Below are 18,421 nucleotides of genomic sequence, written 5' to 3'. Positions count from 1 at the left end.
GCTAATATTTTGCATTTTTAGCAGAGACGGGGTTTCACCGTGTTAGCCAGGATGGTCTCATTCTCCTGACCTGGTGATCTGCCCGTCTAGGCCTCCCAAAGTGCTGGGATTACAGGCGTCAGCCACTGCGCCCGGCCCAGAATCTGTCCTTTAGCACACAAAAGAAACTCAAAATAATATAAAACAAGGACACTGTTTATCAGCAGTTACACTGTTCCCGGTTAAAGAGACAGCAAAGGAGCTGAGAAGGCTCTATGGCCAGAGGCAGACGGCAGAAGCGCCTGAAAACTTCAGCGAACACAGAGGCACTACTGGCATGAAGGTGCAAAATCTATTTTAGAACCAGGAATCACGATGGAAAAAAGAAAAGTGAGCGTGTGAGTTATAAACTAAGTAAAAAAATCTAAAGCCTCAATTTCTCACTTAAATGTGAACATCGTACTTCTGTGAGGACTGATGCTGACATGTGTTCTCCAATCTACACACAACTGCTGTCCCTCTTATCCATTTTTCTGGACTTGTTCAAGCCTTAGACAATTTGCTTCTATGGTTAGACAATATATTTAAATATATACTAATATAAAGTCTAGAAATGAATTTCAAGTTGAGACGTGAAAGATCTTTTAAAACAGAACTTACTTTTTTTCCAAGAAAGACAAAATTTGAGACTCTGTTATGAACTAAGGCAATACTTAACATAGTTGAAAGTGCATCGGGGTGAGCAAACTAACACCTGCAGGTCGGTTGCCTGTTTTTGTAAATAAACTGTTACTGCAACACACCCACGCACAATGGTTTACCTATTGTCTATGGCTGTTTTTGCACTACAATTGTTTTGAGTAGTGGTGACAGAAACTGCATGGTCTGCAAAGCCAAAATATTTACTATCTGGCCCTTTACCGAAAAAGTCTGCCTACTCTTGAAGTCTATGAGTAGTATTAGACACATTAAAAAACACACACCTGGTGGAGTAATCAGGGTTCTTCTATGTTCTTTACACCAACCAACTGGATGAATGTGGGGACTGGATGCTTCACACCTGTAAGTTATACAAGTTAAAAAACTGCAATTATCAGGATAAACTCACAAAAACTAGTAAAATAAAAAGAAAATTAGAGATCATGAACACTTTACAGACATTTTATTACAATCAATTTAATTTGGAAAAAAAATGCTAAACCAAAGAACTTTTTAATATATTAATATCAAGTGGATTTTTATTAGATAAATATTACACGGATTTGACACCATGCAATTTTCTTTTCCCCACAAATTTTGTTATATCCAGTAACTTCAACTACAGCAAAAATGCAAACATAATATCATTAAAATCTATAATTTAGATTCATTAAAATCATGTGGAACAATAAACTTAGACTGTGTGTACATAGGCAAACCAAAATTATTTCAACATCACTAAGAGTAAATGCACAAAGGCAGGGAGTGTGAACATCCGTAATGACCAACATGTTATTTCTGTTACCCATTAGAGTAACAGAGACCAGGAATTAAGACAAACTGTTACTCTCTTTTCTTTACCTCTTTTTTCTCCTTTCTGTCATCTCTATTACGGTCAAGCATCTATTTTTCTAAAGTCTCTTTATCAGCATGTGTACCTGGTACATCTAATTCCTTGCTCCTACTCACACTTTTGCTATATAAGTTTTTCTCTTCTCAACATGCAACACGTTTCAGCCTGTTAACATCATATGGAACCTGAGTGTTCTGCAGAACACAGTCTGGAAAATGTTGGTCTAAAAGATACCAGGAGTCCAGTCTTGCTATATTAACTAGGAGGTCTGTTGAGTCTATACTGAGATCAGGAAATCTCAACACAGCCCTCTTGATGGGAAACTAGAAGGCAGAAAGCCAGGAAGGTAATGGTGTGGCTGTAGTTTTTAGGGAAAAAGGAAGTCTTACGAACAGCGAAACAAAGAATTTTCTACAAAATGTCCTAAGTGGGTGAGATTAGCACACAGTCAACCAAGCCAACCTTTCTAAAGGCATAGCCTGGGACAATAATACATGGTGAGTTCATGTAACCACTACTGAATGCTGAGTGTTCTCAGAACTCACTTCAGTAGAAAATACCTTTTTCTTAATACTTAAAGGCTTCTTCCTTTATTCAGTTGTTATCTCATACTGTCCCTACCACAAACTATTTTTCTTGTCATTATTTTAGGAATATGAAAAGAAAACGAGCACTGCTGGGTCAATGCCAAGTTCATGCTGCAATCACTATATTTCTTACAATACGTATTTTCACAGAAGATATTTTAATACACAATTCATTAAGATGTACTTTTATAAATCATACAAACAAGGCTTTGGGGCTCTATTTCCAGATACCATAGTGTTTTCCTTAAAAAATCATTTTGGTTATGGATTATTACTAATGTCTTACTGCCTTTATTTTAGGAAAGGATGTTAATTCATAGGTGGCATCATAAAAAATGAAAATATACAATATTTGTTTAACTTTTTTCCTTCTCAATCTAATATAACTTAGAGAGTAGTTTTTATAATTATCTGCCGGACTCACAGTGTTTATTTTAAAGTAGAAACACTGAACATGACTCTGTTGATTTTACTGGATATATAAATTGCAATTAAGGAAAATATTGCGGCCTCTTAATGGTCACTCATTCTTGTACTATCTGAATCTAATATAAAGTTTAAATAATATCCAGACACTGATCAAAGTCACCACTTAAAACAAAGAAGCTGTCTCAATAGAGAAGATAAAAATATTGCTGTTTTTATCTATTTTACTTATATTTTCTTAATAAGTAAACAACACTTCACTCAAAAGTTGGAAGGCTGTGATAGCCTTTCTGCTACTATTGTAAAACAAGTCATCTCTTAGTCCCATCTAGTGTTCAAAAGTAGAAATGTAACTGAGAAGAAATATGAAGAACAACTAAAGGTAGAAAGCAAGACAAAACATTGATTGCTATACTCTTCCTTTCTTTTGGGTTTTTATGTATATCATGAAAGAAGTTCATTTCAAAATTTTTGAAGTACATTTCACATATAAATGCAAATTATTCATAATGACTGTTAAGACCCAATGAGACTGAGACAGTAAATTCTCAAAGGGCCAGAAACTAAAGAAATAACTTATTTTAAAAAAATCCATGCTTACGATATAAGGATAAAGTTAGGAGACATGAAGATCCTCATTTTACGGAAATCAAAGAGGTTAAGCGATTTCACCAAGCACTTGGGTAGAAAAGAAAGGGATTCTGGTTTTGTCAGTCACAGCCAAAAGTTAAGCAAAAACGAATGCACACACGCTGGGCTCTGCAGTTTCAGACGGAGTCAAAGGAGAACATTGCAAGACACTTACTTATGGAAAACATCAAAGTCTCTCCATTAAGCAAGAGTGGTTTAGATTATTTGAAGAAATACAGGACACTTGGCTTCTCCACTGCCTATAACCCAGGGCATGATGACTCTGCCAATTTATTACCCAGTACCCAACTCTCCTGGCTCCCCTTATATGTGAACTCTTCAGGGCCTCCACTACTCTACACTTTACTACTAAACCCCAAACCTCATCAGCCTGAGTCATCAAGTGATCCTTTCCATCCCTAATTCATGTTCAATTCTATTACCCACAGTAGCTGTTTGAAATATTATTAATTTGCTTCAAGCTTAAAATCTTTCATTAACACAACGAATACTTGGAAGAGATAAAGGTGATAGCATCTCATCACCCTCTATCAATTTTTCCTTTTACTTCTTCTTTTTTTCCAGGCTGAGGGGAAAAGAAAGTTTATTTCTTCCTGAGGCTAGCTGCTCCTAGGAGACCTGGTCCCACCAATAACCCATAGTTTCAGAAATCACCGCTCTCTCCCTCCACAGTGGCCTCCTGCCTTCTACCTAAAAACCAAGCTCAAAAATGTTCATGGTGCAGGGAACCCTCCCTAGAAGTCAAGGCGACTTCCTCTTAAGCAGTGATCCATTTGCCTTCAGCACTAAACTTCTCGGCTTAATATCCCTTATTGCTCTTCAACTTTTTGCAAGTCAGTTTCTGTTCCTAAAACTCTTATTTTAATCCCCACGACACTTGATGGGACAGGTATTATTATTAATCCCTTTCAGAAGACAACTGAAGTTTAAAAGTGTTAAGTAATGCACTGAATAAACTGGCTGCCATTACCCAAACACATTCTACCCCTGGGCCGAAACACAAGCAAGTGCTTTCCTTAGCCAAGAATATTCCATCCCAACCTCTAAGTACCCAGTCCTTCTTAGTCAAGCTCAAATCCCCGTGTCTTCTAAGAAGCCCTCTCCAAGATCCCTCCAGTGAGCTTGAGTCAGTCCTTCCCTCCAAGTGCCATCACTCCTCCAAGTGGTTGGTTCTAAAAATTAAGCACTAACCACCATCTAACACTGCAGCCAAGACAGTGGTGTTTAGTTTCTCTCCTTCCCCAGACCGTGAGACCCTCAGAGCTGAAGTTCAGAACAGCCCAGGTTCCATTCATCTCCACGACCTTCCCATCACCACCACCAACCAGAGCTTCCCAAATTTAACCAAATAGTGACAAGCCTATTAACTGACACTGCTCTAAGTAACTGACAACTTTTCAACATGATTTTAGGGAGACACATAAAATTACTACTGCTCTTAATCTGTAAATGTAAAAGAGATTCATCTCTAAAAAAAAAAAAGTTTACACTACACTTACAGGCAATAAGGAAAAGGCCCACTGCTATATTTGTTCTAATTCACTAACAACGCTTTTCTTTTTCATAGATCTTTTTGTTGCTAATTTTTGCCCTGACTCCACTGGGACACCAAAGTACAATGGAATCAAAAATCGCTGAAGCTGCAACCTCATTCATTCAGGCCTTCTACTAAACAATGGGCCAAATCCTGTTGTCAATCCTTCCGGATCCCAAAAGATAAGGGTACATGAAAACAATATTTTTTAAAAGAAAGGTTCCTTCCTAGTGCCTGGAAGAAAAGAGGAGGTGACTGTTCTCATTGTGTTCTGCCCCAGAGCCCAACCTTCAGGCAGCGAGAAGAGAATCAGGAAAGAGGCTGCAGTGGTGGGAGGGTAGCAGTACCCTGGAGCTACTCTCCCCATGGTACTGACTACCTTCCTGGGTCCCTAAAGTCCTTTCTAGTGCCAATATTCTATTATATCTAGGATTATTCCTAAATCTAACCAACTGTTAAGGAGATAGAATCAAACAGCTACCAACTATTAGTAACAAAAGCACAGAAGAAACCCAGAGGTAAAGCCATTTTTATTCTAGTATATGCTATTTTCCTTTCATAGAAGACTACTTTTTAAATCCTACATACATTTTTATCATGTTCCTCTTTGGAAGTTAGAAATGTTTTATTGCAACTAAACATGTAGTAACACAAATGTATACAGACACATATATATTTTCAAATTCCCACTAATGTAAACAAGAGATATAGAATTACTATTCAATTCAAAGCAAAAAATATCTCATTTCCAAACTATTTTAAATTGGGAAAGGCAATCCAATCTGTAACCTCAATTACATACCTAAGTAATTTATGCAGATAAAAACCATTCCAAAATTCAAAGATCAAAGAGCATAACATTTAGTAAAAGTGGAGAAATTCCAGAGCACTGAAGCAATTTCCACTGTGCCTTAACTGCATGTTGAGGAAGAGAACACACTGTTTTCATTTTCAGACAATTAACAAAATATGATTCCGTGTCAGTAGCTGGAAGTCTAAGTAATTCTTAAAGTACATTCCATCCTAAAAATAATTAGTTTGTGCTCATAAAAGCACAAAACTCAAGTTAAAAGAGATCAATTTTTTCCTTTTCTTTGTATTTTTAGAACCCAGGATCTTTTTAGAATCCAGTATCTTTTCTAGAACCCAGGATCTTTCCTGTTTGTTTCCTAGACGTTTGGCATCGAAAAATGAATGTGGCGAATTCTTCTAGACTCTCCCCTTACTTTTTTCCACAATAATGTTTTCAAAGGCAACGCATCTTATGTCAAATCGGCAACTTATACCTCTAAAACACTGTAATACTTATGAGACCACAAAAATTAAACTGACATTCACCTATTTTGTTTAAATCAGGCAAAAGCTTTAAAAAAATTCTCCCCCAATAAACCACAACTTTAAAAACAAAACATTCTCATTTCAACAGATTCTAGTTATTGTTTTAGCATCATTTATTAAGAAAAGGCCTAGAGCCCAGTTATCACCCCAGTAGTGCCATCATCACAGTCCACCAAGCACAGAAGGAGACAAACAGGTTTGATTCAGGACAGATTTAGACTATTTCCAAAGTTAAAGTTTTCACATGCACTCACCCATTCAAAATAGGTATAGAAAATTTTTTTTGTTTTCGAAATTTTTGGGTAGTCAGGGGTCTCGGTATGTTGACCAGGTTGGTCTCAAACTCCTGGGTTCCCATCTTGGCCTCCTAAACTACTGGGATTACAGACATAAGCCACCGTGCAGGCCCGACAATTTTAAATAAAACCAAAAGCACCAATTTACAGTAAATAGGAGGAACAGAAGAACACAGTAAATAAGATGAGGTTTCAATGAGGAAATCAAACTGGGAGACTCAACAGCACAAACAACCTGGTGTCTTTAACAAAAGCCACAATCAATGAGGAAGAAAGGAGAGAAATAGGCATCTGTAAATCAAACGAGGTCAAGCAAGGCAATCACAAAGTGTATACCTTATGGGACCTAAAACCAGCAAGCTAAAAACAAAAAAAACTCACTGAAACAACTGGAAGAAATATTTAAGTATGTTAGTAATATCATGGTTATTATTATTTTTAAAAAAATAAAACTAATTCCTCTCTTTAGAAGATATATACTGAAATGCTCTGATATCTGTAATTGATTTCAAAACAATTGCAGAGTTGGGATTTGAGGAGTAGGAATACAGAAGAAACATACTGGATATAAGTCGATAATTGTTGGTGCTGAGTAAAGGCTGCAGTAGGGCTGCTCTATTATTCTACTTTTGTGTATGTTAGAAACTGACTGTATTTCAATGAAAAACTTTTATTATAAACTGAATATAAAGATGTCCTATGAGGAAAAATTATGCTCTGCAGAAAAAAGCTGGGGAAAACAAACAAAATACTCGAAAGCACAGTCATTCCTTGGTGTCAGCAGAAGATGGTTCCAGAAGCCCCTTTGGACACCAATATCTAAGGATGTACAAGTCCCTTTTATAAAATGGCATAGTAATTGCATATAACCTACATACATCCTTCTGTTTACTTTATCTCCCATATACTATAAATCATTTCTAGATTACTTATCATACCCAATACGATGTAAATGCTATGAAAATAATTGTTATACTGTATATTTTTATTTGTCTTATTTTTATTATTGCATTGTTATTTTTCTTTTTTTCATATTTTTGAACTGCGGTTGGTTGAATCGTGGATGTGCAACCCACAGATACAGAAGGCCAATTGTACTTGGGTCTGTGTAATCTAATCATGGAACTAATGGTCTACATTTTTAAAAAATTCTGCAAAAAGCGTAGGTAACATATAATGTAAAGCATTTCAAAAATATGAATAGCAAATGAATTTCAACATCTCTTCTTTTTTAAACAATGCAAGCAAAACTTATGAGTATCTAAGAATCCCATCTGAGACGTAACGGAAATTATCGACGTGTCTACTGAATGTTTAAATACACGGATGCTAAAAAATAAGGTCAAAAAACAAACTTCCCTGACATTTAGCAATATTTACATAAGTTAATATTCACTTATCCTATAACATGAGCCATATTTTATATAAATATATCTGTTACTTCTCTAAAATGTTCTCAATTCAAGTGTACTCTAGAAGGAACTAAACACTTTAGAAATGCCTTTTACCAGGAAACTGAATTACAGCAATCAATGAACATGAATTTGTTATGAAAAATCCTTATTCCAACTATTTAATCAAAATATAATGGCTTTATTATAATTATTTTATAATTACATAATTGTAAAATATGTTGCTTTTACTACTTTGTGCAGGATATCCAAAAACTGCAAGGATTAAAAATAATATTCTTCAATATATTTTGTAGTCAGCTATTATGAATGTTTAAATTAGCTGGTGGGCATGAAAATAAGAAGGGAAGATTAAAATACGTGTGAACATATGTCGGGAATGTGGAGTGTGCAGACTGCACTTCCACAGTAGGAAGTCAACTAAAATACCAATCATAAAGTAGAATTAAAGGATGCTATTTAAAATGTATCCCATATGGAACAGGTAAAAAATTAAAAATCTGTAATAGGAAAAAGTGGGGCAAAATATTGGTTTTTTTTTTGTTATAAGCTTTGCTTTAATACTGTTTTTAAACTGTTTACTTGGATAAACATTACATTTTTAAAAGCACACAACAATGGAAAATGTCTCACCAATAGTCATAGCTCTCATCCCAGTTGTCAAAATGTACCAGGAAACGATTGTCCACCATATCTGTTACCGTAGCAACACAGATGAATGAGGGATTCTTTTTGTCTACTGCCTCAAGCTTCATACCAACTCGAAAGCCCGATGGGATCACTGTCTATGGAAACACACAGATTTAATTAGAGATAAGCACACACTTAACAACCGCAAGAACTGCACACTCTCTGCACCTCCTGCTCAAAGGCCCAGCATCCACTGCTGTATTCACATAATTTAAAAATCATATGCCAGTTTCACAGCAGGGTCGCTTTCCAACAAGCAGCAATAAAAAAATAAAAATGCCCTACTGCTACACCCAATTAGCTATCTGGGTCTCAAAATGAAAATATCCATCACCCCATAGAGTTTAAAATAATTAATTTTAACATGTGTTTTGATGCCTTAATTAGAAAACTATAATAGGTAGGCAAGTTTTATTCACCATACAGTTCATATTTTGTCCTTCTTTTCTTGATTACAGACTTAACAATGATAATTATTCACACAAAATATGCACTTAATCAAGTTAAAAATGTGCATGAGTCAGTACAAATTCACTCCCACTTCTGAAAATATCTCTCAAAAGAGTACTCTACCGAAAGTAGGTCATCTTCATATATGAAAGGCTGCATGTTATTACAACTTTTACTCAACACTACAGATACATTTTATTCCTAATAGCAGCAAAAGAATTGGCTGTTGATGCACACAGCTATTCAAAATAGTTGGTAACTTAAAGAAATCCACAGATAATCAGTCATTCAGAACATGGAACAAAAACAACAAAAGTTCTGTAAGAGTGCTTGAGGTTCAGTAATATATAAACATCTCTTACAATCTTTTGTGACGAATAATATCTTAATCTCTCTGTCTCTACATATATATTTATATATGTGCACACATATATGTAGAGAATTAAATGTCTTCAATTCTAGGGCTCAGAATCAAGCTTATTTGTCTGCAGATATATAGTATACCTAGATACCAATGATGCCAATCACGACACACTACAAGTCATTCCTTCCCTTTTAAAAAAAAAACCTCTGTTCAGACTCAATTATACAGATATTATTCTAACTACTTAGGCAAGATAGATACTATCTCTCATTTTAAGATGATTATACAACCATCATTGTAAAAACGTAGACAGCCGTGTATCTGAAAAGGTTAGAATAAGTTGTGTCTGAATGGATGGAACAGGCACTAATGCTATACAGAAGTTTTTACTAAGGATCTAAGTACTGAAATTTATCCAAGTTCTGACCATAAATGTTTGAGTATTCTGAGGTAGAGGAATCTAGAAGTGGAAAAAGTGTCTCTTAGATACGAAATGGAGAGCCCAAGAGTAAGTTGTATGCTAGCAATGCATAATTTAGGAAGACGGTTCAAGGCAGTTCATCAAATCCCTGACCGAAGTCATCATCAGAGAACCAGACAGGGATTCGGAAACTTGGAGCAGAGAGGACACCAGGCTGCTAAGTCTTCCACCGAACTGACCTTCCTCCCTGGGATAAATTTTGACAGGGAATACCAACTGACAATGCACTGTTACACTTCGGCAATTACACTACCCTCTCAATTAAGACGTTTTAAAATAATAAGCTGGCCCATTAACACTATTAGTAACCTAAACACACACACACACGCATACACACAAACACAATTTGTCAGTTCTCTAATTCAACCTGGTTTGCATTTGATTAAATCAGAGAACATTTCAGCCATTAGACTGATGCTCTCAAACCAACTGGTTAACAGTGTTTCCCAAATGGAGGATTTTTGGAGTGAGGAGGTTTCTCCTGCCCTTGATATTTATTTATTTCCATTTGGAGGGAATGCTGTTAGTGAAACATTACTGCTTCTCTCCACTGTCTCACTCACTGCTACCTGCCTGGTGACTCCGGGAAGGAGGAACTGATCATACTAGAGAGAAAGCTGAGCTGTAGGGTGCACAGCTTCCACTCTGCTCTTTAAGAATCCAGTGTTCCCTGGGCTTGGGGGATGGGGGTGAAAGGAGAATGAAATCTCTTCAATTCTAGGGCTCACAATCAAGCTTATTTGTCTGCAGATACAAGCCATGCACGTTCTCCAACTTAGCTCTGACCATTTGTAAAGACGGCATTTTGGTTTTCCACTGGCTTGCCCTTTATTCTTTCCAATTAGATCAGAACTTGGGAAAAGAAAAATGTCATGGATCAAGTCTGCCAACGGAGGAACATGTTATGGAAAGTGGGAATACAGGTCAAGAAGTAGAAAGGACACACACATCCAGATTTGGCTTTTGTTTACTGTAAACAAAGCTATAAACTACAGTGAAAATACATCACAGTCTCCAGTGACCTCCTACATGTAAACTGAAACAGGGCTACCTTCATCTGGCTATGTGAATTCCATTTGAAGAGCACTCCCATATAAGTGATAATAACAATAAAATATCTCAGCCAATTTAGTTTTTTATGCATCTTAATTGTAAATCTCACCTGAATCTTATACTACCTTGTCTTCTACTATGCAATAAAAGAGACAACCATAATATGGCTATAAAACATATTTATTCATGAAGATTTTAAGCTAATTTTAAACTTTAATTAAGACAAGAGTACTCTATTTACCAAGGCAATATAATTTATTATAGTCCCTTGTTATCACTTGTAACTGATCCTATGAGACACTCAAAAATCTTCTTCCTTTGAAAGAAAACATGCTTTGCATGTACTTACTATATTCTGATTTTCAAATAATGACTTAGGAGCAGCTTGAGCTTTACATGTCTTAAGATAGGTCTGCCAATTGAATTCTTCTTCTTTATACCCTAGAGTAAGCACATATGAACAGACTGATTCAAATATCAAAATATTTTACACTTAGTTTTCCAGTCCCACTTTTATCTCTAACTCTAACATACCAAAATCAAATGACTTTTTAAATAAACAAAATTTAACTCATAATTCATAACTATGTATATTTAGACTACATTTATTTTCAACAAACTATTATTATTTTCTAATTCTGAATGAAAGGTAATGGATATAAAGAAAAGGAATAAGGAAACAAATACGTATTATACCCAGGGCACTTATTATCAGGGTATTTCCACCAGTATTTGGGTAGAATTCCTCAGCAGTATAGATGCTGAACTAGAGTAGTCAAAATTCTTTATTTTTCTCTCACCTCGTCTATTTTGGGAAGACTAACTTATAGGAACAAGTGGGAAGTTGGAAATAATAGAAATGAAACAGGTAAAATCTTTTTGGCCTATCACTTCAAAAAGGACAATTAAAGGTTTATGAAGTAAGGATGCTGGCAAATTACAGTAAGGGAAATGTCCTCCCTTAATTTTTACAATTTCATTGAAGTTAACATTTCTTTTAAAAAGGAAATTGAGCATCTTATTTTATCTGCGAATATGCTTTCTTCTACATTCATTAAAGTCCAGAAGGCAGCATGAAAAAAACAGCTAATAATTTACCATATATAAAAGATCAATTCGTGAAAAGGCTTACAGATTTTCTTTCTCACCCTCATCTTTTCTATGTGATTTTGTTTAATCCTTCAGCTATCTGAAAATACCACTCTGCCATTATTTTTTCACTTAAAAGGATGGCTAATGCACTGAAGTCCTGAGATAGGCCAAAAATATCAACCTAGTAACCTTAATTTTTGACATAAAGTAAACAAAAATAAATGTAATGACTGAAAAAGAAGGGAATAAGATATTACTAAATATGGCCGAGCACGGTGGCTTACACCTGTAATCCCAACACTTCGGGAGGCTGAGGTGGGCAGATCACTTGAGGCCAGAAGTTTGAGACCAGCCTGGCCAACGTGGTGAAGCTCTTGCTCTAATAAAAACACAAAAATTAGCCAGACATGACGGCAGGTGCCTGTAATCCCCGCTACTCAGGAGACTGAGGTAGGAGAATCACTTGAACCTGGGAGGCAGTGGCTGCAGTGAGCCAGTATCACACCACAGCACTCCAATCTGGGTGACAGAGCAAGACTCCATCTCAAAAAAAAAAAATTAAGGAATACTGTAGGGAAACAGTGAAAAAGATAATATCTGTTATTCTTGAACTTTGATGTAAACATGAAATAGGAAGATCACTGGGGGACTATAACATAAAGAACTCAAATAGAAGAAAAGTAATTGCTATGAGTTCAACCCCCCACCTAAGCCAATTTTTAGCGTTATAGTCTTCTTGCCAATCTCCTAAATATTAAGATCTATACGGTCATGCATAATTTCTCAGGATTTTCTAGATAATGAAAAACTGATTTGAAAAATTAGTTTAAACCAGTTTACACTAAACTTAGTTATGTAAACTAATTTAAACTAATTTTTCAAATCAGTTTTTTCAAAGATATATGTATTTAATAACAGAAATTTGCAGGTAAACATTATTTGCAGCCAAAGTTGAGTATCATGCAAATGTTATTTTACATGAAAATAAGCATATGAACATACTTTATTTTCTTAAGTTGGAGTATACTTTTATTTATTTTACTTTAATAAATGTGGTTTCATCATGAACAATAAGGTTAAATTTGCGCCTATCTGAATTTTCATAAAGTCCAAATTCTTAACAATTTTAACGTAGCATGTAAGAAAATGAGTTTTTACTGAATTTAAAATATGAAACAAAAAGTGACAAAACCTTTTGGAGGATGGAGTTTGTGGCCAGTTTTCTCACACCACCCAACTGGGTGGATATCCAGAGCGTCTGCATTCACCCAGAAGTCATAGCAATCAGAATACCCATCAAAGTGAAGCTTTATCCGGTATCCACAAACCTGAAACAGGTAAAACAGGTTGAACTATTTTTTTTTTTGATCCAGAATATTCATATATATACACAAAAATAAACATGGACACCAGGCATGATACAGTCTTAATGTTAATCAAACCACCCACATTAACAGCAATAAAACAACTAAACAAATATCCAGAATCTAAAGACAAAAGCTATTACATTGGGAAGAGCTGAGCTGCGGCATTCTGGCAACATTCTCAGTCACATTAGGAGCACACGGATAGGGGGCAAAGCATAATATCCCAAAAGTGCAGGTCCTTTCTCCACTCCCTACGTTGTACCAGGATGTGTCCCCGAGGTAAGCTGGAAGGCACACCAGCACAGCACACTCAGCTCTAGCATGGCCCCAAAGTGGATGCTCTGCCCTGCACTGAATGCTGCAGACCACAGCTGGTGCATATGCACAGAAGTCAAGTGTTTCTTCTCCACCAAAGCTGGGTTGGAAGGAAGAAAGAAAAGCATCTCTCCTGGTTTATTACTTGGATGAGACAGGCTCCTAAGAATGCTAGTAAGAATGTACTCTGTATAACACATGCCGTACATATGCCTACAGGGCCCCACTTAGGGACATTCTGAGTTAGAAGGTCATATAGGCTTATGAGACCTGAGCCGGATCATACCCTCCCCCCAGGCTTTCAGAGAGAAGGTTCAGCCCCTCGGACTTCTTCCCACTAACACAAGCAGATGTGTTCAGGTAGAAACACATACCACACCAGACCTCTACCCGCTCTGTGAGCATCTGTCCTGCAGAACCCTGAATGATGGACTTAGACCAGAGTGCAGAGCCAGGACAATCAATCCTCAAATAGTGAGGCAGCTGTACAGTTACTGTCATGGCAAGTTCTCTAAAACATATTGCTAAAATTCAAGTGGCAGAACACATAACAGAGAATGAGTTAGTTTATGAGAAAATTAGACATGTGGGGGTCCACATGTATATTTATGGGTATATGATTATGTATACATATATGTATTGTGTGTATACACATATATAAGTATATGCATTTATATACATACATTAATATACACACATATGCATATATACATAAACACACAGTAAAAAGAAGTTGGGATGAATATTTGCCAAAATGTTAATAATGATTTCTTCTAGGAAGTGGTAGTAAAAAGGAAAGGGCAAAATGGAAACGATGGACTTTTAATATTTTCTTATATCAGTATTTTTTCAATTAAACTGTATTGATACACCGCATACATAAAATTTACAGCTAAGCGGACTCCCCCCAAAGAGAAGAGTCTCTCCATAGAACTCAGACTGGAATCCTTGGAAAATACAATCTCTCAAGAAAGGCAGGAGATACCACCACTCCCTGCAGCCACCTCATTCAAAGAAGGCTGCTTCTCTCCTCTGACTCACAGTCAGCTGTCTCTGGCCGATCCTAAGAGCTCAGCCCTTCAGTAACTTACAGCCTGTAGTTCCTCGTGGGCACACAGTTCTGAGCTTCTGCTCCCTTGAGCCAAGCTCTCTCTGTTCTCCCCACAGTCTCTATCTCAGGTTCACTGGAAAGTTATGCTTTGAGAAACAATCTCCCACATCCTCACCCTCCTTGCCCACAGTCATACCTAGCTCGTCCTTCTCAAGCCCTTCCCCAAGGCTGCTCATGTTCCCAACTCTACCTCCTGCAGACACAGGAGGGGTTGCTGCGTCCCACCACACCATGGATCCTAGGCCAGTTCTCCTCTGAGGCTCGAGCCACATGGCTGAAGCAACTCTCCTCCTCTTCTTCGCCCATGCTAACCACCGAAACACTTAGCCCTGGCTTATTCTTTTCCTTTCCATCTGAGTACTTTCATCATCCATACGGATGACTTATCCAATACCCTGGCGTTTTGGCTCCCTTCCTCTCTACTTCAAGCCCTCACTCCCATGAATCTAGTCCCCAACAAGAACTGCTCTGCTTCTTAGTATTACATTTAAAAATCCAACCCTGGGACACATACTCCTATTCCAGTCTGTGAACCCAGTTACCCCCAGCATGCCTCTTCCTCAATCTCAACAGAAACTCTAATCTCACACTGATCCCTCTACTTCCTCCCTAGCAGCGCCCCTCACCCCAAGTCTTCCTTTTCTAGCAATACCTCAAAAAACATTTTCTTGACAACATTTTTAAATTTCTGCCCTAATATCCTTTGCAAAATATTTGCCTGGTGACAATCCATCATTTCAGGTATCCATCTTGTCTCCACCTAACCGAGTCTAGTAAATGCTGCTGGGAAGGAAAAAATGACATACCGCCAGTCTTTATTATTCGCATATTGTATTCCACATTTGTGAAGTCATCTACTTGATACAATTTATTTGTAACCCCTAAATAATACATTCTGCAGTGTTCGTGGACATGCACAGACTGACAACACTTTTGAGTCACTCAACGTGCATGTTCCCAGCTGAAGTCAATCAAGAAGGCGCTTCACCTTCTTGTTTCAGCTCTCGTACTGGGAACAAGAGTCTTTTGTGTGGTCTATTTCGTGCCACATGTTCTACATTTTTGTGCTTTTCTTGGGTGATGCTGCTGTTTAAAATGGCCCCTGACACAGTGCTGAGGTGCTGTTTAGTGTCCCTAAGTGCCAAAAGGTTGTGATGTTGCCCTACAGAGAAGAAACTTGTGCTAGATAAGTTTCATCAGGCAGGGGTGATAGTGCTCGCTCTTGTGAGTTCAATTTTTAATGAATCAACAATATATATTTAAATGAGGTGTCTTTAAACAGAAACACACATAAAACAAGGTTACATACTGATCAGCAGATGAAAATGTGACCAGAGGCTCACAGGAAGCTAACCCTCTACTTCCCCTAAGAGCAATGGTCCATACTCGGTAATTTGTGGAGCATAATTACTGCGAATAATGAAAATGAACCAACAAGAATCAACTCCACCTGAATGCTGGGCTCTGCCACTGCCTAGCAATTCTCCTAGATGGTGCTGTCCAACTCCCTCTCCCATTCTTCACTGTGGTCTTTTCAAATCCTCTTCCTTCCCCTTCAGCTTCTAATCCCATTTTCTCCATCCTCACTCTCAGCCAGTAATTTGTCTTCTAACCCAAAGAAGATGTCTCAAATGTGTGCCTCCAAACAGACAAGCTCCCCGTATCCACAAGCCCTACTTCTTTGCCCCTCCTTCCTGTTATAAAGCAAGAGACTCTTCCGTCTGCCTAAGACTTGGATCTCCACATATATTGTGTGGGTCCCATCTTCTCCCAGGCCTCTTCTCTGAACCTTCCAATACTCTACCTTCTTCTAGTGGCTTCTTCAGAATTCAAATACTATGTTATCTTACCATTGCATTGCAAAGGGGCAAAAAAAAAAAAAAAAAAAAGAAAGAAAGAAAGGCAAGAAGGGAAGAAGGGAGGGAGGGACGGAGGGAGAGAAAAAGAGAAAACTAATATGAAAAGTAGCAATATGCATCAAGAATTTAAATATAATTTATACGTCCATACTTTTCACCTGGCAATTCTAGAGATAGATCCTAGACCTACTTACAGATGTAAGAGGACGCTCACTGGACCCTTGTTTTTTTTTTTTTTTAATTTTTTAATGAAAAAATGAAGCTCACTCAGTTGTTCAACATGAGAGCAGTTAAATGAATTAAAGTCAATTCCATAAAATGGAATACTACCCAATGGTTAAAAAGAATATGTATGCCAGGTGTGGTGGCTCGTGCCTGTTATACAAGCACTGTGGGAGGCCAAGATGGGAGGATTGCTTGAGCGCAGGACTTCAACACCAACCTGGGCAACATTATAGGACCCCATTTCTAAAAAAAAAAAAAAAAAAAAATTAGCTGGGCATCAGGTGGTACACGCCTACACGAGAGGTCCCAGCTACACAAGAGGCTGAGATGGGAGGATCGCTTGTGCCCAAAATGTTGGGGCTACAGTGAGGCCATGTTCACATCACTGCACTCTAGCCTCGGTTATAGAGAGAGACTCCGTCTCAAAAAAAAAAAAAAGTGTGTGTGTGTGCGTCAAAAACAAACTGCAGTACATACTATTATACACAGAGAAAACATCTGGAAGGCACACAGTCAACTGTTAAGGGTCATGCTCTCTGGGATATGGAATACGGAAGGAAGGAAGGGGGATGGGAAAACACTCTTACACTATTAATAGTTGAAGTTTTCAGAATGAGCAAACATTACTTTTATAATAAAAAATAAGGAAGGTAAAATAAATCTGCAAAAACCAAAAGCTGAAAAACAGACATATATCATAAAAATTCCCTCTCTCTTTTAAACTTCTCAAAAGCAGTCTATACTTACTGCTTCCTCACAATCATTTTGTAAAACTCAATTCTGTTCCCAAACACTCCAATTGCCCTGGCGCAAGACACAATTCCCTCAGGCTCCTTGAGAACAATCACAGCTTCTGACACCACTGCTTCTTCCCCACTTCAACTGCCCAGTCTCCCTGGTTCCTACTGCAGGCCCCTCTCCTGGTTCCTTTCTCTGTCTCTCGCTGTTCCTTTTCAGGATCCTGCTCTATTCTTTCTCCTGCACCATTCTCTTACTTGATGGTATTCTTCAGGGATAGCGACTCACGCCTTGTCCTCTCCCTGGGCAATATCATCCACTTCAAAGGACAAACACAAATCATCCACCAAGAAACTCTGACCCTCCCCTTCCAACTCAAAAGGGTCTAACAAAAACTCGAGTCCAGGAAGGAGAGAACATACAATGTCTGATCAAGTTTGAGAGTGACAGTATTCTCACTGTAAATAAAATCTACAAAAATGTTCCACAACAGTTTTCTGATATGAGTAAGAGAATCCAGTTACTTCCTTTCACTACATAATACACGATTACAAGCTGCAAGTTCCTTTAACACTCAGTGCCTCAAGTTTCTCATCTGAAAAATGGGAGGGAATGGGTTCTACCTCAAAAGGTTGTTTTGAGAACTAATAAGAGCTAACAGATGGGCCGAGTGCAGTGGCTCACGCCTGTAATCCCAGCACTTTGGGAGGCTGAGGCAGGTGGATCGTCTGAGGTCAAGAGTTCAAGACCAGCCTGGCCAACATGACGAACCTCATCCCTACTAAAAATACAAAAATTAGCCAGGCATGGTGGCACGTGCCTGTAGTCCCAGCTACTCGGGAGGCTGAGGCAGGAGAATCACTTGAACCTGGGAGGCGGAGGTTGCAGTGAGCCGAGATTG

General features: G+C 37.7%; 1 protein-coding gene across 2 annotated transcripts in view; it reads right to left on the bottom strand.

The window, feature by feature from the left end:
- The window catches only part of L3MBTL3 (l(3)mbt-like 3 (Drosophila)), a 127,150-nt gene that overhangs the window by 62,727 nt on the left and 46,002 nt on the right, over window positions 1-18,421 (bottom strand). For both annotated transcript variants that reach the window (XM_011998009.1, XM_011998010.1), the window contains 4 exons: window positions 13,098-13,233; window positions 11,163-11,254; window positions 8,409-8,560; window positions 963-1,039 (listed from right to left, as the gene is read on the bottom strand). In XM_011998009.1, the coding sequence (XP_011853399.1) occupies window positions 963-1,039; window positions 8,409-8,560; window positions 11,163-11,254; window positions 13,098-13,233 (457 nt within the window). The remainder of the gene's footprint in view (window positions 1-962; window positions 1,040-8,408; window positions 8,561-11,162; window positions 11,255-13,097; window positions 13,234-18,421) is intronic.

This window comes from Mandrillus leucophaeus, unplaced genomic scaffold (assembly GCF_000951045.1).
Source record: "Mandrillus leucophaeus isolate KB7577 unplaced genomic scaffold, Mleu.le_1.0 Scaffold552, whole genome shotgun sequence".
Classification (NCBI taxonomy): Eukaryota; Metazoa; Chordata; class Mammalia; order Primates; family Cercopithecidae; genus Mandrillus; species Mandrillus leucophaeus.
The sequence above is the reverse complement of the archived record's forward strand: the minus strand, read 5'-3'. Positions and strand labels throughout refer to the sequence as shown.